Raw genomic sequence first — 26,928 nt, forward strand, 5'->3', positions numbered from 1 at the left:
AGATTAGTTGGTTCAAGAAATGCAAGATGTACTTATTCAAGTACGTGACAATTTGGTTCATGTCCAACAAAAGTACCAAAAATAAGCCAATAAGCATCGACGACATGTAGATTTCCAAGAAGGAGATTTGGTCTTGTTATATGTAGCACCTCATCGCTACAAAACTGTGAAATCGGTCTTTCCAAAGTTGCACCCTCGCTTCTATGGACCTTTCAAAATAATCAAGAAGTATTCAGTTGTCAGTTACAAGTTGGAGCTTCCACTCTCATGGGGAAAACTTTACCCAACCTTCCACATTTCTTGGCTCAAACAATACATACAAGGAGATTCGCCAATTCCCGACTTATCTTCTTATGTGCCGGAAATTGAGGATGAACACATAATTCTTGTTCCAAAAAAGATTCTTGATGTTCGACAAAAAGAGACGAGACGAAAGATCACAACAGATTTTCTTGTTAAGTGGATGGATCTTGATGAGTTAGATTCAACTTGGCAGACGGATGAAGACATGTAGCAGTACCCAAACCTTCTTCAAGAGTTATTTGATAAGCGGATGACTTTCATTTTGAACACGGGGTTTTAATTTAGAAGGGAGGGAATGTCATGATTGTGACTTGCTACACTCTTCTTGATTCATCACAGATGCAAATGCAAAGTGTGACCAACTTGGGAGGACTCCTGTTCTCGAACGGTCACAACCCTTCGCCCAAAAGTCATACCTCTTCACCAACAGCCACACTCCTTTGACGACCAGTCATGTCCCTTCGACCAATGGTTGCGTCTCTTCATCAAATGGATGTGTCCATTCGCCTAAAGACATGTCTATTTGCCTAAAGGATGTGTCTCTTCGTGAAGGGTCATACCTTTTTATATGTACCTGTTCGTCTCCTATATAAGGAGCCCTTGTATCACACTTTTAATCAACCAAACACAGAGTCTTCTGAATCTTGTTTCTAAGTTCAGTTCAAGTTTCTTAAGTCTTAATCATGAGTTTAAGTACTTAATTAAGGATTAGTACCTAGAATCCTTACACTTTGACACTTTGGTGGCTTCTGCATTGCTCTATGGAGTTGAGATATAGGGACCTTCATTGGATCATCACGGGAGGTCGGGTCGCACTGATGGATGGGGGGACATGGAGAAACCTCTGTTCTCTATGATCTCGCGGCTCATTAGAGACAAGGCTTCAGTACCACGTGCCATTATTCGAGCAGAGCTAGCGGCCCCCCAACTAGTGGTTGAGGCGCTCACCAGATCAGACTCCTTCATACACCGCATGTGGGAACCTCGCAGAGACAAATATACCCGCCTTGCACTTGAGTCCTCTCGACAGTTAGCCCACGGAGGGAGATACCGCGTGCTGGTACGGGGAGATGACGACATGGTTTCAGCATAGACAGACTGCCACCCTTCCAGTACTCACTGGATGCACCATCTCTCACTCTTACATAGTCCGAGATCACCGGGCTCATCCGCCAGGACTTGACTCAGCTAGACACCAAGAGGACATGGATACAACCAACACATGAGCTAGGCACGAAGATGGCTTTCTACAGAGAGTACCTTCTCCAGCTTACGGAGGATGGTTTTGTGACGAGACGCAGATACATGGACACCCACCTATCTCATGGGATATGATGTGCTATTGGCCAAATACGCACGTCTTCACACCAGCTGCGGATTGAGACTGGGAGATACAGCGGAGTACCGCCAGAAGCCAGGACATGCCCCTTGTGTGACATGGAGCCTGAGATAGAGTTGCACTACACATGCCGCTGCCCCGTCTACTACGAGATACGAGATCGCTTCTATTGCTTGTTTAGAGAGGGTTTTGGACCACTCTCTAGAGTCATGGGGTACGAAGATCAGAGATGCGTGGGTTTGTTTTTGCTCGAGCTGCGCAGACAAAGGGAGAGCCTTATGAGAGGAGAGGCTAGCCAATCTCAGAGACGGATCACAGGTTTCTTTAGAACAGACACTGGACAGCCGGAGGAGTTACTACCACAACAGAGCTCACATTTGTCTCACACCAGAGGCATACTGATCGGTTGAGCGATTGAGCTGGGGAGATCCAGACGCCCACGACCATGGAGGACTACACAGCATCGATGGAGGCTACATCAGAAGATTTGAGTCACTTTGGCGAGGCATGCACGCCTCCCGGTCAGACTATTGACCATGGAGGATATTGATGAGATCCGCCAGCGACCGATGCTGGATCTCCTGTGATTTAGCTATTTAGCTATCCCACCCAGCTGCTTAGTTCACATCAAGCGGCTTAGGATTCCATAGTATATTTATTTTGTTAGGTATGTTGTTATTGCTGTTATTTTTGTTACTCTGACTTTGTATCAGATCCACCACATTGTAACTTTCTGGTCTCATAGGTCACTTTGGCCTTTTGAAGACGTTAATATAACATTTCCTTTCATTTCTCTACTCAAGTTCATTTCAGTTATTTGCAGTTTTTGTTCGTGTGTTGCTATTGATTTCTCGCTTGGAGTGTCCAAGCCTGTAACAAACCTATACTTGGGGAGTAGCTGTTTGGTGAGCTCTCTTGGCCCAGCACTTGGATACGTGACTGAGCCGGGCAGCTTGGCCATCCAGCTCTAGGATTGGCGTCTTCTGCAATGCCCCACGTTAGACTTTTTCCACAGTCATGGACCAGGAGAGAGATTTATGATGGCAGCTGATGAACAGCTTTGCCATCTGGCTTATTTGGAGGGCTCAAAGGTTCCAAGTTTTTGAGGAGCGACTCAAGTCACCAACAATGACCGTTTGAGCCTTCCGGCTTGAATTGATCCATTTTTCTCAGAGGACAGTATGATAACATGCAGGGTGGCTTAGACTGAGCTGAGAGGGGTCCCCAAGAGTTTCTTTAGCCTCTCGTGAATAGGACATGTTTTCCTCTTTGGTGGGGTTGATGTAGCCTGCTTGGCAGTGTTTTAAATAAAAGGAGGATCTATATTGGGGAAAAAAATATCAAGTAGGTCTTTGGTGTGTTGAAGCCTTTTAGAAAATATTCAGAGGAGACTAATTGCTATTGGTCTGTTCCTGTATTTCAATTGCAGATTGGACTCAATCCTACCATATCTTGCATTAGCTGTGAATGCTGTATCACTTCTTAGAACAGCTCATGTGGAGCTGTCGCCCTCGAGATTGATGGAAGCCAGTCATCTGGCATGTATTCTTTTGCTCTCCTTTTGAAGTTTGTACCAATTTGCTTTATGTATCACACTCCACTTTTATTACCTGACAAGCATGCTAACATGTTCAATTTAATCCAGATACGCTGTGCAGAAGAGAAGGATGGGCTAGTAATGAGCATGACTTCTAAGCTTCATAAATTTGAGACCAGGCTGACATTGCCTAGATGGCAAGAGAAAATGCTTTTATGTCATACCTCTTTACGAAAATCTGCGAGTACTGTAGGCAATAAAATCGATGAGTTTGATCTTCTCTTCAGTGATGTAAGATTTGTTTTATTAAGCTTGAAAACTTAGGAATTTGTTCTACTGTTTGGTCGATTCTTATCTACAAGACTGAATTTTAGGAAAAATCATCAGAGGAGGATGATTTGCGGCTCTTAAGTTTTTCAGTGGACAAAATAGCAGCTATAGGTTAGGACCGTGTAAAAGTCATTTTCCGTCTTAGCATATCTAGCTGATAATCTAGTTGCATTGGATGGGATTTGATGTTGCTTTTCTCTAAATTGTAGGGTCATCAACTCTGCATGTATTGGGACTTGGGGAGCACAATCTCGAGGGTGTCTTGCTTCTTGATCTGGTACATCCCTTGCGACAACTCTTAAACAATGAAAAGCCCCTAAGTACAAAACCTTAAATGGATGTATGAACTTACCAGAAATTTATTGACACTTGTTTATTGTAATTGCAGATGGTACTCCGAATCACTCACTTCACATGTTCTTAGTTTTGCTTGTATGTCCTTATGGTTTGATAGGCTTATTCAATGATCAAGTTTGTTCTGAATGTGTAAACACCTATTCCTTAGAATTACAGCTTCTGTTTTGCAGGACAATTCACAAAAACTATCACATTATGCGCTGCAAGTAAGCTATAAGCTCTTCATGCCTTGTCTGTTAAGTTATTGAGAAGCATGATGCCTACTGGCAGTCTTATTTCTGTCAATCTGTATTTTCTTTTCCGTTTTTAATTTGCTAATTTAATTTAAGGTGCAGTACCAAAAGTGTAGAAGTGACTTTCTCTATTCAGCATTGGGGATGTTAATAAAGATAATGTTTCACTTAAATCATAATATGCTAATGACATGGTATGGAGATTTGGGGGCCTAGTCTCTACCATAGGAGGGAGCCATTGGCGGATGCATTCTGACCTTTATAGGAGCTCGAAAAAATTCAAGAAGGTGTTATGTACTACATCATTGCCAAGAGCGCCTGGTTGCCCACCAAAATCCTCCTGTGAGAGCGATGTGTGGTGAGCTCCAGCCAAGAAGCTTCCTCCTAATGCTCGAGAGGAGGGGTGCAATCTGCTGCTCCAGTGTCAGATCAAGGCCTACTTGCAGCCCAAGTATTGGACAGATGTCCTAGGAGGGATCCAACGAAAACCCTCTCCAGAAGACAAATCAGGGGTGGTGACTGACCAATCCAAAAAGAAACCATCTTGCGCTAGTTGATCAGCGTGCCCGAAGGCACAAAATGTCTCAAGAGCGTGCTGGAAGCTCTGTAAATTGGCCTCATAAAATGTCACACAAAATTTCTCAAGAGCTTGTTGGCATGCAAATATGGCACAGTGTCATCAGCAAACTCCTCATCTAACTACTCCTTGTCACAAATAGGCATATGCATCGTCCAAGCCAAATAGCTTGAGCTGTTAGATAGCTATTCAGTGCCTCTGAAGAAAAAAGTAGGAAAGGCGCAAGAGGACAGCCCTATCTGACAGATCTAGACGATACAAAGCTTGGTCCATGCCCCAGTGCAAAGCCCATCCTCAGCGTAGTCTAGAAAGCTCCAACCCACCTGATCGTAAGCATTCTGAGCAATACCATCAGATCCTCATCGCGCATATGAGCCAAAGCTAGTTGATGACATTGTTTAGGATACTGTACTCGTTGACAAAACGAGTTTGAGCATGAATCAAGTTTCCAAGGAGTAAATGGATATTCAAACTCAGAGCTTTCAGGTTTTATAGGCTGAGTTCAGGATCATTATTGGCCTCCAATGTTTGATACCATCCAAGGGTGCATTTTGAACACTTAAAAGAAGTATAAGACATGTTGTTCAAAAAACAAATAAAAAAATCAAATGTTTTTAACTTAAAAAATTCAGCTTTTGTGTCTTTGTAGAAGTGCTGGATTCGTAAAGTGTCACGTGTGCACTGCAGTTGCGTCAAGCTACTGCTACAGTCGTCAGTCCTAGTGTAGCTTAGGATCTAGCCTGGCACTTTGTGAGACTCTAGCAGGATGTGCATGTCCAGGCAGGTCATAATTGCATACCCTCTCTTGCTCAGTACAGTCATTTAAGCACTCAGGCGTGGGAGCAGCCCCTTCAGTCAATTTCTTAATAAGTGACTCCCTGGCATTATTTTCCAAATCCGGGGGGCTAGGATTATACTGCTCGACCCAGCATCATTTTCCTACATAAGTGATCTGGTGGGTCATCGCTTAAGGCAAGAAGCAGCAGAAGAACTGGAAGTCAGGATCCACAGTACCAAGCACCAAAGTACCCGCAGGATCAGTACCAGCATTTCCAGCCATACCTCATCAGTGTTTTCAGCAATCAGCCCTGATTGCCAGCATTTCCTCAGCCTATCCTCAGCATCAGCGTTTTCCTAGATCAGCCAGTATCAGTACCGGGCGTTTTTACAGCAGTTCAGCCCTAGCATCGTCATCAGCAATCAGCACTCAGATCAGCCAGCGTTTTTCAGTTTTCAGCCCATTGCCGTCACCGGCGATAGCAGATCAACCCATAGCCCATCGCAGTCGCAGATTCCATCTAGTCGGTCTAGCGTTTTTAGCATCTCAGCCTTAGCATCGCAGCATCAAGCATCTACAGCAAATACCTATCAGCATCTTAGCATTAGCATCTTAGCATTTTGTGCAAGTAATAAAGCAAGTACTCGCTTTGGCAACATAGCAAGGGGGCCCTTGAGGGTGGTTGGGACCCGACATGTGTTGTCTCTCTTTTGTCTCTCTCTGCCTCTGTCTCGTTCATTGTGTTCAGTTCAGTTTTTCTTTTCAAGTAAAGTAAAGTAACTATGTGTTTGTGCGGAGTACTAGATCCGAACTAAATCCTTAAACACTTCCGCTGCAACTGACATTGGTATGAGAGCTCTGTGCGTGCTTCCGCTTCGCAAACTCAAGGGAAGAATCTTCAATCAAGAACTCAAGCAAAACCAAGAACCCAAAGAACCTCTTTCAATTTTTTTTTCTCAAAGAATGTTCGTGTCCCGATCCCGGACTTATTAGCCACTCCCCCCTTAGTCCATCGCGCATCGGGCACGCTCCCGTCTTCATCGCTAAGTCTTTGAACAAAGATCAACATCGGATACACGACAATCTAGATCCCGAGTACCAAGATCTACTTGCCTCCTTGGAAGGAGTTGGTACAAGGATTCCTAACCCTCTTCTACATTCTCATTCGCATGTAATGTGCATCCACTTCCGTCGACCGACAACCCTTGGAAATACCTCCGAGCACCCTTACCTTTCAGCTTCACCCGCAATGTTTTCATAATAGGGCTATTCGAGTGGTAGTACTTGCTCGCAGGGCAGAGTCAACATCAAGGCTAGTATTCTGCGACAATAGTAAGGCTACTTAGTAACTCGTATGGTTGGTGTTTACATCGTAGCAGTACCTACATCCGCAGTATCCACAAGTTTGGAGGAGTTTTCATCGGCTTATGCATCCACAAGCATCAGAAGCATTTAACATCAGAAGTACAGAAAGTATCCAAAGGTGGAAGGTCAACAATTGTGTCTCACCTTTAACAGGGGGGGATGTGATGTGCGCACTGCAGTTGCGCCACGTGGACAAGCTACGGCTACAGTCGTCAATCCTGGTTTAGCTTAGGATCTAGCTTGGCACTTTGTGAGCCTCTAGCAGGACGTGCATGTCCAGGCAGGTCGTAATTGCATGCCCTCTCTTGCACAGTACAATCATTTAAGCATTCAGGCGTGGGAATAGCCCCTACAGTCAATTTATCAATAAGTGACTTCTTGGCATTATTTTCCAAATGGTGGGGGCTAGGATTATATTGCTCGACCCAGCATCATTTTACTGCATAAGTGATCTGGTGGGTCATTGCTTGCGGCAAGAAGAAGCAGAAGAACCGGAAGTCAAGATCCACAGTACCAAGCACCAAAGTACTTGCAGCTCGATACCAGCGTTTCCAATCATACCTCATCAGTGTTTTCAGCAATCAGCCCAGATTGCCAACGTTTCCTCAGCCTACCTCAGCATTAGCGTTTTCCTAGATCAGCCAGTATCAGTACCTAGCGTTTTTACAGCAGTTCGGCCCTAGCATCGTCATCAGCATTCAGCCCTCAAATCAGCCAGTGTTTTCAGTTTTCAGCCCATCGCCGCCACCGGCGATAGTAGATCAGTCCATAGCCTCGTCGTAGTCGGAGACTTTATCCAGTCAGTCTAGCGTTGTAAGCATCTCAGCCTTAACATCGTAGCATCAAGCATCTACAGCAAGTACCTATTAGCATTAGCATCATTATATTAGCATTTTGTGCAAGTAATAAAGCAAGTACTTGCTCTGGCAATAGAGCAAGTGGGCCCCTAAGGGTGGTTGGGACCCGACATGGGGTGTCGTCTCTCTTTGCCTCTCTCTTTGTGTTCAGGTCAGTTTCTCTTTTCAAGTAAAGTAAAGTAACCTTGTGTTTGTGCGGAGTACTAGATCCGAGCTAAATCCTTAAACACTTCTGCTGCACCTGACATAAATACATAAAGTCTGGTGCATGCATAAAGTCACTGTCTACTGAAGAAAGTTTGTCGTTTGGTTGTTTTTGCAGGCGTAATCATGGGCGATTACAATTCTTTTAATAGGAGGGAATGTCGCAAAGTGATGACGTGGCATGACCAACTGGAAGAGAAATGGCCAAGTGGACAAGAGAAACTGAGCCGACCAACTTAAAGAACTTTTGAGCACCGACCGTGGGGCCTAAAACCCTAAAAGCCCAAAGCTTGAACTCTGAGGAGGTTTTCCATAAAATGCGCTAACATATTGACGTGGTAGTCCATACGGACGATGACGCGGCAGGACAAGACGGATTTTCTGCGTTTTGTGTTGCTGATACCACGTGGCAGGCTGTACGGATTTCCGCAATTTTTGTTGGCTGCTTTAAGTTTCTAGCGTTAGCTTTTAGGAGCAGATGCTTTTAGGGTTTAGTTCTATTGAACTGATTGCTTTTGGGGCTCTGCTTTTAGGCAACCCTTGTGTTGTTTATAAGGAGGCCATGGGGCCTCACTGTATAAAGCATCCGGGCCAGTGTGACATGAAGCGTTTCGAGGTTTCGAGGTTTCTGAAACGTTTCGTTTCAAAGCTCAAAGAAAGCGAAACACACAGAAAGCTATGTAGACAGAATCAGTCTTTGACATGAAACTGTATCGGGTATATGTGTATCGGGTATGTGCAGAACGGGAACGGCGACGGGATCCCCTGTGGAACGGGGGAACGGTGAGGGGTTCGGAACGGGAACGGCACGGAATGGGAGGCATAAAAACACCCAAATAATGCAATTTTAAGCTCTCTGTGATTGAACAATAGTAGTGTCAGAGTCCTTTGACTCTAATACTCACAAAAAACTTGATTTGAAGACCCAACCTTGCTATGGCCAACGTGTGTCGTATAGACTTGAGAGCTTGAGGGGGGAGGGACGGGGGGAGGGAGAGAGAGAGAGAGAGAGAGAGAGAGAGAGAGAGAGAGAGAGAGAGAGAGAGAGCCTTGTTGACTCTAGAGTCTGCCGAAAATTCCACTACGTTTTGCGGGTTGCCACATTAGCAAGTGTATGGAAATTCCGCGTTTCACGAGCTGCCACGTGTCATTTCTGTAGTTAGGGTTAGGGTTAGGGTTCGGGTTTCTGCAATTAGGGTTTCCAGTAGCGGGCAGCTACGTCATCACTTTGTGACACACCCCTCTCTTGAAAGCATTGTACGCCTGCAAAATAGACAGAGACCATAAACCGTTTTAGCAGACACTGACTGTTAGTACCTACGTACTAGGAACACACATCTAGCACATATACCAATCGACACGACATCAAAGGACATTACATGACATTCAACATTCATTCGGATCTTAGACCATGATTTATCGGCAATGCAGTTAGCAATCGCATCTAGATCCAGCCAGGACCTTATAGATGCCCGATTGACTAACCCCTATTGCAACCATGTCTATTCGAGATCATTCAGACCAAAATGCTGCAGTCATTTCGTCTATCAATTCCTGCACTTAAAACAAGTCAAGAACAAATCAGTTTCGTATTCCGGAATTCCATTTCATAAAGTCATACAACAGAATATTGTCAGCTCTTAGTATCCCTGAAGCTCAAAGAGACATCAGTGACTCTAGTATTCTAAAATCAAGGCATCTGTTCACAAAGGAGCGGAGTAACTCCACTCTTGTTCATCCCACTGCACCAGATCTTCGGCCAAGCTGAATTCTGGGTTCCATTTCGAATAGACTATGCTAAACCAAATGCTTCGAGTTGAAGTTTCACAATCTGAGGAGTATCTGCTAGGTCCTCCTCCTCCATCCACTTTGCATCCAATGTAGGATAGTTCTTGAACTTAACCAAGAACCGCCTTCTTACTTTACCTTTATTCTTTGTGTCCTTGTGTGCCAAAATCTGTTCAGAAACAAGGATCTCCTCGTTTTCTCTACTTCGGGTTGCTCATCGGGCTCCCCATCATGTGGCACATCACCTTTAAAAGGTTTCAAGAGACTCACATGAAATGCATTGTGAATCCTCAAAGTGTCAGGCAGTTTCAGTCGGAAGAAGACATCGTTGATCTTTTCAGAGATCTGGAAAGGTCCGTAGTATCGCATACTAAGCTTGGAAAACGCCTCTCCTTTGCCTTTTTCTTTCTCAGGCGTGCCTTCTCAAAACGTAAGAGCACCTAATCATCCTCCTTGTAACAGACTTGGACACTCCAAGTCAAGAATCAGCCGCGACAGCACCAAATAACCACTTCAAAACAAGTCACAGATCACAATAGATTTACACTGGCCCGGCAGAGTTCCGTGCCTAGAGATATTGGCTCCAAAGACTGGCGCCCCTTTCGGTATTTCTTTTTGTATTAATCAAACATCAAAGTACAAGAGAGTGGCTCACTCTCAGACTCTGCGTCCAGATGTCCTTAGAAGTGAGGCCCTCACCACTAATTTAAAGGTTACAAGGGATTCCCAAAAGCAGAGCCCCAAAAGCTTCAAATCAAAAGCAATTGCTCTCCCTCTCTCTCACAGAGTCAAAACTTGAAAGCAAAAGCATTCTCTCTCTCTTTCTCATTAGGTAGAGGAAAAGCAAAATCTGCGTCGCTCATCTTTCTATAATTTTTTTTTTTCAATAAGCCTCCAGAAATTAGGGTTTGCGGGAATTTGAGGGTTTCTGGAAGAAATTAGGGTTTCTGCTGTCCGTAGCCACGCCATCACTTTGTGACATACCCCCCTCTTGAAAGCATTGTAATCCACGGCGATTACGCCTGCAAAACCGACAAAAGCCATAAACCGTCTTAGCAGACACTGACTGTTAGTACCTACGTACTAGGAACACACATCTAGCACATGTACGAAATCGACAGTCACATCACACGACATCACCAGACATCACAGGACATCACATGACATTCAACATTCATTCGGATCTTAGAGCATGGTTTATCGGCAATGTAGCTAGCAATCACATCTAGGTCCAATTGGGACCTCATCGATGTTCGATTGACTAACCCCTATTGCAATCATGTCTATTCGAGATCAATCAGACCAAAATGTTGCAGTCATTTCGTTTGTCAGTTCCTGCACTCACAAGAAGTCGAGAACAAATCAGTATCATTATCACGAATTCCATTTCATAAAGTCATCCAGCAGAATACTGTCAGCTCTCAGTATCCCTGAAGCTCAAAGAGACATCAGTGACTTTAGTATCAAAATCAAGGCATCTGTTGACAAAGGAGCGGAGTAACTCCCCTCTTGTGCATCCCACTGCACCAGATCTTCGGCCAAGCTGAATTTCTGGGTTTCGTTTGGAGTAGACTATGCTAAACCAATACATCGAGGTAAAGTTTCACAATCCGAGGAGTATCTGCTAGGTCCTCCTCCTCCATCCACTTCGCATCAAATGCAGGAAAGTTCTTGAACTTAACCAAGAACCGCCTTCGGACTTTACCTTTCTTCGTATCGTTATGTGCCAAAATCTATTCAGGAACAAGGATCTCCTCGTTTTCTTCCACTCCGGGTTGCTCATCAGGCTCCCCATCATCAAGCACATCACCCTTAACAGGTTTCAAGAGATTCACATGCAATGCATTGTGAATCCTCCAAGTATCTGGTAGTTTCAATGGAAGGAGACATCATTTATCTTGTCAGTGATCTGGAAAGATCCGTAGTATCGCATACTAAGCTTTGGAAAAAGCCTCTCCTTTCCCTTTTTCTTTCGTAGGCGTGCCTTCTCAAAATGTAAGAGCACCCAACCATCCTCCTTCAATTTCAAGTCGCGACGATGGCAATCCACTGCCTTTGTTTGTCGTTCTTGAGACTCCTGCAAAGTCTCGCGAAGACTCCTGCAAAGTCTCGCGAACCTTGGCAAAAGCCATATCCAAATCTCGCGAATATTCATCCGCTTCCAATATCTAATCTTTCGTGCTTAGGAAGGATGGAACCTTCGCATCACTTTCAACAATCTCACATGGCGTCTTCCCCGCCGAAGAGTGTATCATGTTATTGTAGGCAAATTCCACCAAGGTAAGTTATTTTCCCATTGAGTCTTCTGATCCGAGATACAAGACTTCAATAAATCTAAAACCACTGAATTGGCAATCTCAGATTGCCTGTCAGTCTGCAAGTGGAACGATGACGAGAACTGCAACCGCGTGCCAATGTTCTCCCAAATTGCCTTCCAAAACAAACTCATAAATCTGGGGTCTCTGTTGGAGACAATCGTCTCAGACGTGCCATGTAATCGGAAAATCATCGTGATCATTCTGTGTAATCGGGAGATCAAAAATGAAATCCATTTCAATACTTTCCCAGGGGCGGGTGGGTATGGGTAAAGGGTGTTACAATCCCTGTGCCTTATGCCTGTCAAACTTGACCTTCTGGCATATTGCGCACAACTCTTCCACGTCCTTTTTGAGTCACGGCCAAAAGAAGTATCTCTCTACCCCTTTCATGGTGGTAGCAATGCCACGGTGACCTGTAAAAGGTGGACAGTGGCATTCAGTCATAACCTTTTCCCTCAATGGCTGTGTAACGCACAACATAGTCTTTTTCATCAAGTAGCCTTCCCGAAGGGAGTATCCAGCTACTGTCTCCCCATCCCGTATCCGTGTGAAAATATCTGCAAAATCTGTATCTGTGGCATACTGATCGACCATATCCTCGAAGCTCCTATGATGTATCGCGGAAATAGCCAGAACCAACGGTTTTTGAGACAAAGCATTTGCCACCACATTCTTTTGTCCCTGCACATGGACAATCTGGAAGTGGAACTGTGACAAGATGTTCGCCCACCGCATCTGCTTTTCCGAACGATGCTTCTGTGACAAGAAGTAGCGCAAACTCTGATGGTCTGTAAAGACAGTAAAATCCGCTCCGAGTAGGTAATGCCGCCATTGAGTAATAGCATGGATAACCGCCAAAAGCTCTTTCTGATAAATCTGTGCTGTCATCTCCGGCCTAGAGAACAAACGGCTCTCGTAAGCTATGACATGGCCTTCTTGCATCAAGACCCTACCCAGACTACGACCACAAGCATCACAATATACTTCAAATGACTTCTACAAGTCCGGCAAAGTCAAAATAGGTCCCGTAGTCAATTTCTCTTTCAATGTTCGAAAGGCAGTCACCTCTGTGGGTCCCCACGGAAAAGGTACTCCTTTCTGTGTCAGGGTATGCAAAGGGGAAGCAACCTCTGCAAACTTTCGTATGAACCGCCTGTAGTACGAACAAAGTCCCAAGAAGCTTCTAACTTCATGGACATTCCTCAAATCGGGCCAATCACGGATAGTCTCTATCTTGGCCGGGTCCATTTGCACTCCTGCTGCTTACACAATGTGTCCCAAAAAGTGTATCTCTGGTAGGAAAAATTCACTTTTCTTTGCATTAATCACTAACGTGTGATCTCGTAATGCCTGAAAGACTTGAAGCAGATGATCTCTATGTTTTGCCTCATTCTTGGAGAAAACAATGATGTCGTCAAAGAAAGTGCCAACAAATAGCCTGTACTCTCGAAAAATCCTGTCCATCATCTGGTTAAATGTCGCAGAAGCATTGGTTAAGCCAAAAGGCATCACCAAAAACTCAAATAACCCAAAAGTCGTCCGAAAAGCTGTCTTGTAGACATCTCCTGGCGCTATCCTGATCTGATGATATCCACTCTTCAAGTCAATCCTGCTAAAGCACGAGGATCCCTGTAACCTGTCGAGTATATCATCGATCCTAGGAATCGGAAATCTGTTCCTTATGGTGATTTCGTTGAGAGTGCTATAATCGATGCACATTCTCCAAGATCCGTCTTTCTTCAAAACCAACAACATTGGAGAGCAATACGGTGAAGTACTAGGCTGGACAAGACCCTTTTCCAAGAGGTGTTTCACTGGGTTCATAATCTTTTCATTCTGTACTCGGCTCACACGGTAAGGTGGCCGATTCGGTGGCGTGCTTCTAGGTATCAAATCAATGGTTTGATCTTCAGGCCCTCTAAAAAGCAATCAGCATGAGTGTGGAGAAAAATCTTGGCGTTCTTTTGATCAGGTCAAAACATATTCAACCTTTATCCATCGTTCAGTTCTCTCCCAAAAGAATGAGTAAGAAACTGAAGTTCATCAAGTACAATCTCTAAGCCCTTCATTTATCAAAGTCGCTTTCTCGGCCCGGTAGTCAACCACGGCGTAGTTCTTGTGGTACCAAGGGATCCTGAGTAGAACGTCACTCGCGTGCCCTGAACACCCCTGTCATTGCAAACAAAGTTTGCCAATGCTCGGTGTAATGGCAACATCCCATCCGGGTGCCAGGCGAACTACCTCCGCCTGTGGCATCAGTCTGTCGGGCGTAATTCCAAATCTAGCCGCCAATTCCAAGTGAAAAGAAGTTGGCCTTGGCTCCTTCAAAAGAGCTTCATGATCCTTCACTTTGCCCCAAAAGAGGCAAAGTTTGTACTTTCATTCATTAGATTCGGTGCAGGTCCCACGCCATGTGGTACCAGTTCTGCTTTTCTATCTGCCTTTTCTGCCACATTCCTCAGCTGCTCTTGAACTCTCAGGCCTGTCGTCGTCTTTATCATTTTGTTCTTTTTGTGCCTTTTTAGGGCACTTCGCGGAGATATGTCCATGTTCCCCGCATCCAAAGCACTTCCCCTCTCTGATGAAGCGAGCTCTCTCCTGAGGAGTAAGCTTGGGTCGTGCATCCTTTTTCTCTGGGTTGCTCTTTTTTTTCTACTTTCATTCCCAGAAGTCTGTTCGGCTCGTTGTGTCATGGCCTTATCTGTGGGGTAGGTCAAATTGCCAGAGTGAATGGCAAAGCCCCGCTTCGCATGACAAAGCCTTCGAAGCATCCGAGTATCCTAAAAAAGTATCAAACTTGATCGAGTGGCCACCTTCCTTAAACTCTCGGACTTTCTTGCTTTTATCTTCGAGAAAGTCATACTGGTTGGCTTTGTAAAAAATCTTCTTGTTCGCATAAAAGTTTCCGTTGTCAGAGTTTGAACTGTCCGTAGACGAGTCCTCTGTAGAAGTATCACTCACTGGGCGAGACTTAGACTTCCTTGCCTTTTTCTTGCCCTTTCCGAAGCGTTGTTTCTTGCTTCGCTTTTTGCTTTTCCTGTCTTCTTCGCTCGAGTCTGAAGAGCTAGAAGAACTGTCAGAAGAAGAAGAAGAAGAACTGGGTAGGTCTTCAAACTTGACGCGCTTCTTCAATTTCTTTGCCTTGTCAAATGTCGAGCGACGACCCAAATATCCCGGGAAGTCAGTGCCTTTCTTCTGCTTTTTGCCGTGCTTTTTGCCTTTCTTTTGCATGTCGAAAAGCTGAGCAATCCATGCATCAACCACGTTCTCCAGTTCCTTCTCCGTATATTTCTTGGAGGCAGAAGGTTTCTTGAGAGCGGGTTTCGGGAGTGGTGTTGTGGTTCTTTGCCACTCCATCTGTACCTCTTCCAAAGAGGTCCGGTTCATATATTTTGCCATCTTCGGGTCCTTGGCAAAACTGAGCATCATCTTCGTTGCATCGCCGATCAATTGACGACGCGTCATCTCTCTTTGCTCCGTCTGAGTAGGCCGAGGCGGGCCATACTCTCTGCCAGAATCTTCGTTGTGATCCCAGCCCGCATATCTAGATGCAGGGGGGAGTCGACTGATCCTTGCGTGAAGCCATAGGTGCCGCGGAAAAAAATTTGGGGATCGGATTTCCCGTAGAAGAGAAATCGGCCGTGCTCTGATACCACTGTAACAGACTTGGACACTCCAAGTCAAGAATCAACCGCGACAGCACCAAATAACCACTTCAAAACAAGTCACAGATCACAATAGATTTACACTGGCCCGGCGGAGTTCCGTGCCTAGAGATATTGGCCCCAAAGACTGGCGCCCCTTTCGGTATTTCTTTTTGTATTAATCAATCATCAAAGTACAAGAGAGTGGCTCACTCTCAGACTCTGCATCCAGATGTCCTTAGAAGTGAGGCCCTCACCACTAATTTAAAGGTTACAAGGGATGCCCAAAAGCAGAGCCCCGAAAGCTTCAAATCAAAAGCAATTGCTCTCTCTCTCACAAAGAGTCAAAACTTGAAAGCAAAAGCATTCTCTCTCTCTTTCTCATTAGGTAGAGAAAAAGCAAAATTTGTGTCGCTCATCTTTCTATAATTTTTTTTTTGTTTTTGTTTTGTTTTTTAACAAGCCTCCGCGATTTCCGGAAATTAGGGTTTTTGGCAAAAATTAGGGTTTGCAGGAATTTTAGGGTTTCTGGCAGAAAGTAGGGTTTCTGCTGTCCGTAGCCACATCATCACTTTGTGACACTCCTTCAATTTCAAATCGCGACGATGGCGATCCGCCGCCTTTTTCTGTCGTTCTTGAGAGTTCTGCAAAGCCTCGCGGACCTTGGCAACAGCCGTGTCTAAGTCGCGCGTATACTCATCCGCTTCAAAAATCTTATCTTTCGTGCTTAGGAATGGTGGAACCTTCGCAGCACCTCCAACAATTTCAAATGGAGCCTTCCCCGTCAAAGAGTGTATTGTGTTATTGTAGGCAAATTCCACCAATGGTAGATACTTTTCCCATTGAGTCTTTTGATCCGAGATATAAGACTTCAATAAATCTAAAACCACTGAATTGGCAATCTCAGATTGCTCGTTAGTCTGCGGGTGGAAGGATGACGAGAACTGCAACCGCAAGCCAATGTTCTCCCAAATTGCCTTCCAAAACAAACTCGTAAATCTGGGGTCTCTGTCGGAGACGATCGTCTTAGGCATGCCATGTAATCTGAAAATCTGGGCCACAAACAGGCTCGCTAAGTGATCCGGCTTGACTATTTTCTTCACTGGAATGAAATGAGCCTGCTTGCTAAATCTGTCAATAACAGTCCAGATACCATCGTGACCACTCTGTGTTCTCGGGAGATAAAAAATGAAATCCATTGCAATACTTTTCCAAGGGCGGGTGGGTATGGGCAAAGGCTGTAACAATCCTTGTGCTTTATGCCTGTCAAACTTGACCTTTTGGCATACCAAGCAACTGCGCACAAACTCTTCCACATCCTTCTTGAGTCTCGGCCAAAAGAAGTATCTCTCTACCCCTTTCATGGTTGTAGCAATGCCGCAGTGACCCGTAAAGGGTGGACAGTGGCATTCAGTCATAACCTTTTCCCTCAACGGTTGTGTAACGCACAACATGGTTTTTCTCATCAAGTAGCCATCCCGAATGGAATATCCCGCTATTGTTTCCCTATCCCGTATCCGTGTTAAAACGTCTGCAAAATTTGGATCTGTGGTATATTGGTCGACCATATCCTCGAAGCTCCTATGATGTATCGCGGAAATAGCCAGAACCAACGGCTTTCGAGACAAAGCATCTGCCACCAAATTCTTCTATCCTTGAACATGGACAATCTGGAAGTGAAACTGTGATAAGATATTCGCCCATCGCATCTGCTTTTCCGAAAGCTACTTCTGTGACAAGAAGTAGCGTAAACTCTGACGGTCTGTAAAGACAATAAAATCCGCTCCGAGTAGGTAATACCGCCACTGAGTAAGAGCATGGCTAACCGCCTAAAGCTCTTTCTCATAAATTTGTGCTGTCAATTCCAGCCTTGAGAACAATCGGCTCTCGTAAGCAATGACATGGCCTTCTTGCATTAAGACTGCACCGAAACTACGACCACAAGCATCACAATATACTTCAAATGACTTCTGCAAGTCCGACAAAGTCAAAACTGGTCCCGTAGTCAATTTCTCTTTCAAAGTTCGAAAGGCAGCCACCTTTGTGGGTCCCCACGAGAAAGGGACTCCTTTCTGTTTCTAGATATGCAAAGGGGAAGCAACCTTTGCAAACTTTCGAATGAACCGCCTATAGTACGAACACAATCCCAAGAAGCTTATAACTTCATGGACATTCTTCAAATCGGGCCAATCACGGATAGTCTCTATCTTGGCCGGATCCATTTGCACTCTGCTGTTGAGACAATGTGTCCCAAAAAGTGTATCTCTGGTAGGAAAAACTCACTTTTCTTCGCATTAATCACTAACTTGTGATGTCGTAATGCCTGAATAGCCTGAAGCAGATGATCTCTATGTTCTGCCTCATTCTTGGAGAAAACAATGATATCGTCAAAGAAAGTGCCAACAAATAGCCTGTACTCTCGAAAAATCATGTCCATCATCCGGTTAAATGTTGCAGGAGCATTGTTTAGGCCAAAAGGCATCACCAAAAACTCAAATAATGCAAAAGTCGTCCGAAAGGCTGTCTTGTAGACGTCTCGCGATGCAATTCGGATCTGATGATATCCACTCTTCAAATCAATCTTGCTAAAGCACGAGGATCCCTGTAATCTGTCGAGTATATCATTGATCCTAGGAATCGGAAATCTGTTCTTGATGGTGATTTTGTTGAGAGCTCTATAATCGTTGCACATTCTCCAAGATCCGTCTTTCTTCAAAACCAACAACACTGGAGAGCAATACGGTGAAGTACTAGGCTGGACAAGACCCTTTTCGAAGAGGTCTTTCACTTGGTTTATAATCTCTTCATTTTGTTCTCGGCTCACACAGTAAGGTGGCCAGTTTGGTGGTGTGCTTCCAGGAATCAGATCAATGGTATGATCTTTAGGACGAGTAGGTGGTAACTCGCCTGGCAGGCCATCTAAGAAGCAATCGGCATGAGTGCGGAGAAAATTTTGGCGTTCTTTTGTTCAGGTCAAAACATATTCGACCTTCATCCATCGCTCAGTTCTCTCCCAAAAAGTGAGTAAAGAAACTGAAGTTCATCAAGTACAATCTCTGAGCCCTTCATTTGTCAAAGTCACTTTCTCAGCCCGGTAGTCAACCACGGTGTTGTTGTTGTGGTACCAAGGGATTTCGAGTAGAACGTCACAACCTTCCAAGGCAAATACGTAAAACTCCTCCTGCCCCAAACATTCCTGTCATTGCAAACGAAGTTTGCCAATGCTCGGTGTAATGGCAACATCCCGTCCGGGTGCCACTCGAACTACCTCCGCCTATGGCCTGAGCCTATCGAACGTAATTCCAAATCGAGCCGCCAAATCAAGAAGTTGGCCTTGGCTCCTTCAAAAGAGCTTTCTGATCGTTCCTTTTGCCCTAAAAACGGCAAAGTTTGTACTTTCATTTATTTAATTCGGTTCTGGTCCCACGCAATGTGGTACCAGATCTGCTTTTATTTGCCTTTTCTGCCACGTCGCTCAACTGCTTTCGAACTTTCTGGCCTTTCTTCATCCTATTCATTCGGTGCCTTGTCAGGGCACTTCGCGGAGATATGTCCAGTTTCCCCGCATCCAAAACACTTCCCTTCCCTGATATAGCGAGCCCGCTATTGAGGAGTAAGCTTGGGTCGTGCATCCTTCTTTTTTGGGTTGCTCTTTCTCTTTCTACTTTCATTTGTCGAAGTCTGTTCGGCTCTTTGTGTCATGATCTCATCGGTGGGGTAGGTCAAACTACCAGAGTGAATAGCAAAACCCCGTTTCACATGACTCATCAACTCTTGAATGGAAGTCCGACTTCTGTTCCAAGCAGTGATCTCGGATCTCTGTAGGTAGACCCAAGGTAAACGGCTCAATCTGTTCCTTGAACGAGATCTTCTTAAATGAAGAGGCGGGTAGAAAAGAGCTCTAGAATCTCTTGCAATAAGCGTCCACTGTATCTTTCTTGGTCATCCGAAGATGGTTCCAAGCAGTTCCGTAAATCACGTTCATACTCTCGAGTCATCCATGAAGAAATAAAAAGCCTCTTGAATTTCAGCCATTTAACTGGCGCAGTCTTGCTTAATAGAAGCGTGGACCACCAAGTTCGAGCATTCCCCTTAAAGTAAGAGGCAGCTCTCCGAATCTTAGAGTGCGCTGAGTAACGTCCTCCCGCGAAAGCGATGTCAAACTGTTGTACAGAAGGCAAAGCCTTCGAAGCATCTGTATATCCCGAAAACATGTCAAATTTAATTGACTGTCCACCTTCCTTAAACTCTTGGACTTTCTTGCTTTTGTCTTCGAGAAAGTCATATTGGTTGGCTTTGTAAAAATTCTTCTTCTTTGCATAAAAATTGATGTCGTCATAGTCTGAACTGTCTGTAGACGAGTCCTCTGTAGAACTGTCACTCACTGGGGGAGATTTAGACTTCTTTGCCTTTTTCTTGCCCTTTCTGAAGCGTTGTTTCTTTCTTCGTTTTTTGCCTTTTCGGTCTTCTTCGCTCGAGCCAGATGAGCTAGAAGAACTGTCAGAAGAAGAAGAAGAAAAAGAAGAACTGGGTACTTCTTCAAATCGAACACGCTTCTTCTGTTTCTTTGCCTTTTCAAATATCAACTGACGACCCAAATAGCCCGGGAAGTTAGTGCCTTTCTTCTCCTTTTTTGCCGTGCCTTTTAGCTTTGTTTTGCTCGTCAAAAAGCTGAGCAGTCCGTGCATCAACCACCTCTTCTAATTCCTTTTCTGAATATTTCTTGTGAGCAGTAGGTTTCTTGAGAGCGGTTTTGGGGGTGGTGTTGTGGTTTTCTGCCACTGCTCGTGCACCTCCTGAAAAGAAGTCTCGCTCATATATTTTGCAAATTTTGGGTCCTTCACAAAACTGAGCATCATCTTTGTTGCATCGCCGATCAATTGACGATGCTTCATCTCTCGACGCTCCGCCTGAGTAGGCCGAGGCGGGCCATACTCCTTGCCAGAATCTTCATTGTGATCCCTTCCCGCATCTCCGGATGCAGAGGGAGTCGACTGATCCTTGCGTGAAGCCATAGGTGCCGCGGAAAAAAAAAATTGGGATCGGATTTCCCGTAGAAGAGAAATCGGCCGTGCTCTGATACCACTGTAATAGACTTGGACACTCCAAGTCAAGAATCGACCGCGACAGCACCAAATAACTACTTCAAAACAGTTCACAGTTCACAATTGATTCAACACTGGCCCGCCGTGCCTAGACATATTGGCCCCAAAGACTGGCGCCTCTTTCGGTATTTCTTTTTGTATTAATCTGAGTTCAAAGTACAAAAGTGCGGGCAGGCGCTCACACGTAGACTCTGCATCCAAATGCTCTGAGTTGTGAGAGGCCAACCCGCGTATTTAAAGGTTACAAGGGATGCCAAAAGCAGAGCCCCAAAAGCTGAAAATCAAAAGCTCAAAAGCTTTTAAAAAATAAAGCAGGAATTTCTTTTTTTTCTCTCTCTCTTGCTAAAGCAAAGAGTCTCTCTCTCTCTCTCTCTCTCTCTCTCTCTCTCTCTCTCTCGCTAAGATAAAGTAGAGAGACTTTTTTTTTCTCTCTCTACCATCAATTGCGCAGAAAAAGCAGTTCCAAAAAGCTGCCAAAGATTGCCGAAAATTCCGCCGCGTTTTGCGGGCTGCCACGTTAGCAAGTGTACAGAAATTCCGTGTTTCACGGGCTGCCACGTGTCATTTCTCCAGTTAGGGTTAGGGTTTTTGCAATAAGGGTTTTTGCAATTAGGGTTTCCAACAGCGGGCAGCCACGTCATCACTTTGTGACAAGCTCCATCAGAGGGTCCGGACTATTTTGGCCAGACATGGGAGACGCCCAGTCAGAGTACTCACTGAGGAGGACATTGATGAACTCCGCCAAAGACTGATGTTGGATATCATAAGATAGGATCTTGATTCGAGCATCTCAACCTTTCATTTCATTTCATTTCATCCCATTCCTTTTCGTTCCATTTCGCTTTAGCTCAATTCAGTTTCAGTTTTCAGTTTGTCAATCTTTTACACAGACATTGTGTGAGATTCACCATTTGTAAACTTTTTTGTCCCATAGGTCAATATGGCCTTTTGAAGACGTTAATATATCATTTCATCTCTCTCTCTCTCTCTCTCTCTCTCTCTCTCTCTCTCTCTCTCTCTCTCTCTCTCTCTCTCTCTCTCTCTCTCTCTCTCTCTCTCTCTCTCTCTCTCTCTCTCGTATCGCATGACCCGAAGGCACGTTGTGGCGAGGGAAAGCTGGTGAGGGCAACATTTTTATGGCAATGCAGCTAACCTTTGCGGAACCAACGTGCAGCTACCTTACGCACAATAATCCTTCTGCATAAGATTACAAGGCGAAATTAAAACAACGCGTGTGACAAGAGTCAGACACGGGCGCCCGACATCAAGAGCTTTCTGCAACAGGCAAAAACAATTTCTCTCTCTCTCTCTCTCTCTCTCTCTCTCTCTCTCTCGTGACCTGCTAGGAGTGTGCCTACTTGTTGCGCTGCTCTGTACGCTGCGCCTAACATCAAGAAAACTGGGATATTTTTGGGTGATGACCTCACTCTAACACAGGTAGCACACATGCAAGAGTTGATGTCAGAGATCAAGGTGGCGAGGGAGAAAGGGAAAATTGCTTTCGACAGGGGAGGGAGAGTAGTGGAGTTGAAAAAGCGCACCGCATGGGACCAGCCTTAAAATGGAAGCATGGAATTGTACTAGATCAATGAAGTTGGATGTAGGCGCATTTGAGGATAGCTTTAATGGAAGAGACATTATTTTTTACTCAGAAGTGCATCAGACTCCTGGCGGCACATTACCTAGAGTGACGGGATACCATTGGGAGGCTACTTGTAGGCAAGATATGAGATCAACACTTCTAGGACGGGGGTCAGGAGGTGTGGCAGTCCTATTTAGTGAGGAGCTTCAACCCCTCATTCGTATTGTTCGGAGAGATGAGCAGCTAGATATATGTGGGTCAGAGTGAGAGCGGAGACAGGGAGGCCACTCTACATTGCAATATGTTGTTTTGCCTCCAGCACATCTCATTATGTATCGCCTAGGGGATAGTCACCCTACATGATTTGGATGAGGACATATGGAAGTTCTCTAGGGATGGAGATGTCATTCTTTTGGGAGACTTTAATGCCGGGACAAGCGAGTCTCAGAGAGCTTTCTACGATACCTTAGAGGAAATGTTGGGAGAATTGGATGTTAGTAATATGGGATTGGCCATGTGTTCGTAGGATGAAGAGCACATTGGATACGCGGGATATCTGACAGATTTGGGGACTATACATGGACTGGCCATCTTGAATGGCCTCCAGAGATTTCGAATGTTGAGTGGGTTCACTTGTTTTTCTCATACGCATGGGGCTAGCATAGTGGATTATGTTTTGGATCAGCCCAGTTTCATACCCTCTATACATGACTTTACAATCTGGCCCAGGCCTATGGCGGTAGCAGTAGATCATGACGTTTACCGTCTCATTCGAGTTTAGCACAGCTCAACTGGCATAGAGATCTATGCATACCCGATACACTTTTACTTCGGAGATTGATTCTGTCTACATAGATGGTATCTACAGACGCTTATGCACAGAGGATCCGGGGAGACCTCTAGGGGAGCTCACTTATATATTGACAGAGGCACTACAGGATGCAGCAGCGGAGGCATACCCACAGTGAGCCTGGACAGCGACTACATTCTAAGAGCATACCCCAGAATAGCTGGTATTATGAGTAGTGCAAAGAGACCAGAGTTTGATGTCAGAGGAAGGTACTTCTAGGAGCCATTACTCACATGCAGTTACAGATTGCTTCTCGGCGTTTGGTACGACGAAAGAAGAGGGCGTTTCTAGCTCGACTAGACCAGGATTTATATCAATTGTTTTTGCGTCAGGATTCAGGCGAGGCATGGCGGCTCTGCCATGAGCACTCTCCCCCACCAGTCATCACTTCTACAGAGGTATGGGATCAGTATGCATAATCCCTCTTCACAGTCTCGGGGCAGCCACCTCTTCCAGATCCGCCAGAGCCATGCCCACACACACGTGCTTTCTTTACCGCTGAGATGGTAAAGAAAGCCATTGACAAGATGAAGACTAGGAGAGCATATGATCACGATGGCCTAGTAGCAGAGCATTTTATACATGCCAGAGATCTGCTTGCAGAGCTCTCGGTAGTGATGTTCAATCGTGCCATGTGCGAGGGTCTACCTGATACCTGGATTTTGTCCACTATCGTACCTATCTTCAAGTCAGGGGATCCCATGGAGTCTGGGAACTACTGCACTATTATGATTGGGCACACTCTGGCACAGTTGTACACATTCATCCTTGAGCAGTTGTTGAGTAGATGGGCAGAGAGAGTGGGTGTACGGGCAGCAGGACAGGCGGGTTTCAGGAGAGATTTCTCTACTCTTGATCATATTCTGACACTCAGAGCCATTATTGAGGAGGGGAGATCACGTGGGAGACGGCTCTATTGTTGCTTTGTGGATTTCCGCAAAGCCTTCGATACAGTGCGCAGAGCTAGATTGATGCGTAGACTGTAGGAGATGGGGGTACCCAAAGAGTTGATTTGGGGGATCATGGCTCTATATAAGTCACTAGTGGGGCATGTACGTACTCTAGAGGGGATTTTTGAGTTGGTTTACTCCACTATTGGGGTGAAACAGGATTGCCCGCTATCTCCTACACTATTTGGCATGTATGTGGATGAGGTTGCTCTACATTGAGAGGGATGGTGATAGAGGAGCACAGTTGGCAGGGACATGGATCCCACTATTGTTATATGCTGATGATATTGGTGTTGATTTCTGACTCCTTGGAGGGGATGCAACGCATTTAGATGCTTTGTACACATTTGCCCACGATAGTGGATTGTCTGTTAACCTAGGGAAAACCAAGGTTATGGTGTTTAACACCACACCACAGTGGGTTAGGAGGTCAGTACCCACTTCTACATATGGCGAGGAGATGGTGGAGTGTACAGATGCATACACCTAACTTGGGGTAGTCTTCAATAGACCGTTGTTTTCATTGAGGAGAGTAGTAGAAAACTAAGCTGAAGCCACTAGGTTCAGTTTCAGGAACCTCGACAAAAGTTGTGGCTTTCTGACACTCTGCCGACACATCTTCTCCAGTCCTTCCAAGGCTGCATAAGCTCTGCTTTATGGGGTTAAGATTTGGGGACCCTTGGTGGACCACCATGGCAGGTCTGGTAGCACTAATGGTTGGAGATGTATGGAGAGGCCTCTAGTCTGTATGGTCTCTCGGATGATTTGGGCTAAGGCCTCAGTGCCACATGAGATTATTCGAGGCGAGCTAGCTGCCCCCCTCTGGTGGTCGAGGCCCTTACTGTCCTTCATGCATAATTTATGGGACCTTCCCAGAGACAGATATGCTCGGCTAGGCCTTGAGTCATCTCAACAGCTAGCACTACAGGGGGACACAACATGTTGGTATGGGCAGATGACATCATGGTTTCAGTCACATGGATAGACTGCCTCCGTTTCGATACTCCTTGGATGCACCCTCCCTATCTCTCACACGGACAGAGATCACTAGACTCATACGTCAGGATTTGATTCATCTAGATACTAAGAGCACATGGATACAACCGACACATGAGTTCATTAGGAAGTGAATGGGGTATAGGAGGGTCTCTTTATTTGGCAGTTTAAGGAAATGCTTAAAGCTTAAGCCAAGTTTGACCAAGCCTAAAAGAGAGGGCAAAATGGCGTATGCTGAAAATTTTTAAAATACCATTTGTATATTTTGTATTTGAAAATAGGCTAATTTAATCCAAAAGAGAGGTGGGTAACTGAATTTTAAAATGTCTTTTTCCCATCTCTCTCCTCTCTCTACAACATATAAAACACTCTCTCTCACTTAGTTCTCATTAAAAGAATCACTTTTCAGCTCCCCCCTGCCAAAAAAGCAGATTTTGTATATTCTCTCATTGCATTCTCTCTCTAAAATGTGAGCCAACTCTTTCTTTTTCCCTCCCTTTTCTCTCGTCACTTCCACCTCCCAATCATTAAGAGGACATTCTATGCTGCCTACATCTGACAAAAAGTGCAGATCCTCCAAGGTTGCAGATCTACTCTCTCCCACTCTCTTTCTTTAATGTCTCTCTCTCTCTCTCTCTCTCTCTCTCTCTCTCTCTCTCTCTCTCTCTCTCTCTCTCTCTCTCATGCTGCTCCCTCTCCAGCTCTAGGTGAGAGCAATGGAAAACTCCATTACCTGTGTGTGTAGCAGTGTTTCTCTCTCTAAAGCTCTTATGATTAACAATTTGAATTCGAAGATGATTGAGTTGCACTCCTCTTTCTTCCCTCCACAACATAATCCTTTTCTACTATCTCTTAGTACTCTCCACTTTTTTCCTCCATAGCCAGCTTTCCTTGCTTGCAGCAGTCACCATTACACATTCTCTCTCTAATTTGCTTGATTAGCTAACAAACATGTCATTCAATCCACCTCCATTGCAAGACATTACTAATAGGCCAAAACGATATCAATTAAATGTTGATTTGAAGCAGGAGTACATTGTTGTGCGACTTGGCACATCGAATCCTAATGCTGCAGATCTGCTACGGAGCATTGGGTGCAAGGCAATCAACTTATGGATCGATGGCCACATTTATCCTGGTGATCCAATCACCAATGCACCACTACTCTTTCGTAATGTCACTGAGCTTTTGCGTTTTATTAAAGATGGAAGAGACGGACTGTTTGGCTACTGTTGGAGATTGTATTTAGCTTTTGTCAATGAAAGGGAAGCAAGTAAACATCTCTTTGCTGCCTATTTATCATTGCAAGAGAAGTTCGCGAAAGATCTACAACAAGTCAGAGACGAAGCCAACAAGAAGATGAAGCAACTGAACGATGAGATGACGAATCTCAATCAAAAAGTACAATAGCAAAAAGAAGAGCAGGAGCGTCGACTAGACAATTATGTTCAACTACAGCACACTTCACGGAATATGCGTCGGCGAATCGATCATCTCACACACGTTCCCCTCAGCTACCTCTTTTGCAAGCACAAGAGACAAGCGATGTCGTTACTATCCTCAAGTGGTGGAGCTTGAAAGAAACCTGTCCGTTAAACTCGGTAAGAATACGGATACAAGCTTCCGATTTTCTACATTTTCTGCAGGTTGGTGTAACATTAATTCAATATGCAGGAACTTGGCTCGAATGATAATGGGAATCGTTTCCGATGCTCAAACGACACGACGTGCTCTGCTGCAGCATATCATCAAGCCAAAGGAGTTGGTTGAGCTACTGGATGATCCATCCAATGTTGGCATTGCTAATGTTTTGTG

General features: G+C 44.9%; 1 protein-coding gene across 3 annotated transcripts in view; it reads left to right on the forward strand.

The window, feature by feature from the left end:
* The window catches only part of LOC147453722 (ran-specific GTPase-activating protein 30-like), a 101,955-nt gene that overhangs the window by 52,042 nt on the left and 22,985 nt on the right, over positions 1-26,928 (forward strand). For all 3 annotated transcript variants that reach the window (XM_086515828.1, XM_086515826.1, XM_086515827.1), the window contains exons 6-10: positions 3,072-3,180; positions 3,288-3,470; positions 3,554-3,620; positions 3,719-3,786; positions 4,037-4,072. In XM_086515828.1, coding sequence (XP_086371954.1) covers positions 3,072-3,180; positions 3,288-3,470; positions 3,554-3,620; positions 3,719-3,786; positions 4,037-4,072 — 463 coding nt within the window. The remainder of the gene's footprint in view (positions 1-3,071; positions 3,181-3,287; positions 3,471-3,553; positions 3,621-3,718; positions 3,787-4,036; positions 4,073-26,928) is intronic.

The sequence above is a fragment of the Adiantum capillus-veneris genome, chromosome 7 (assembly GCF_014529385.1).
Source record: "Adiantum capillus-veneris isolate H3 chromosome 7, ASM1452938v2, whole genome shotgun sequence".
Lineage (NCBI taxonomy): Eukaryota > Viridiplantae > Streptophyta > Polypodiopsida > Polypodiales > Pteridaceae > Adiantum > Adiantum capillus-veneris.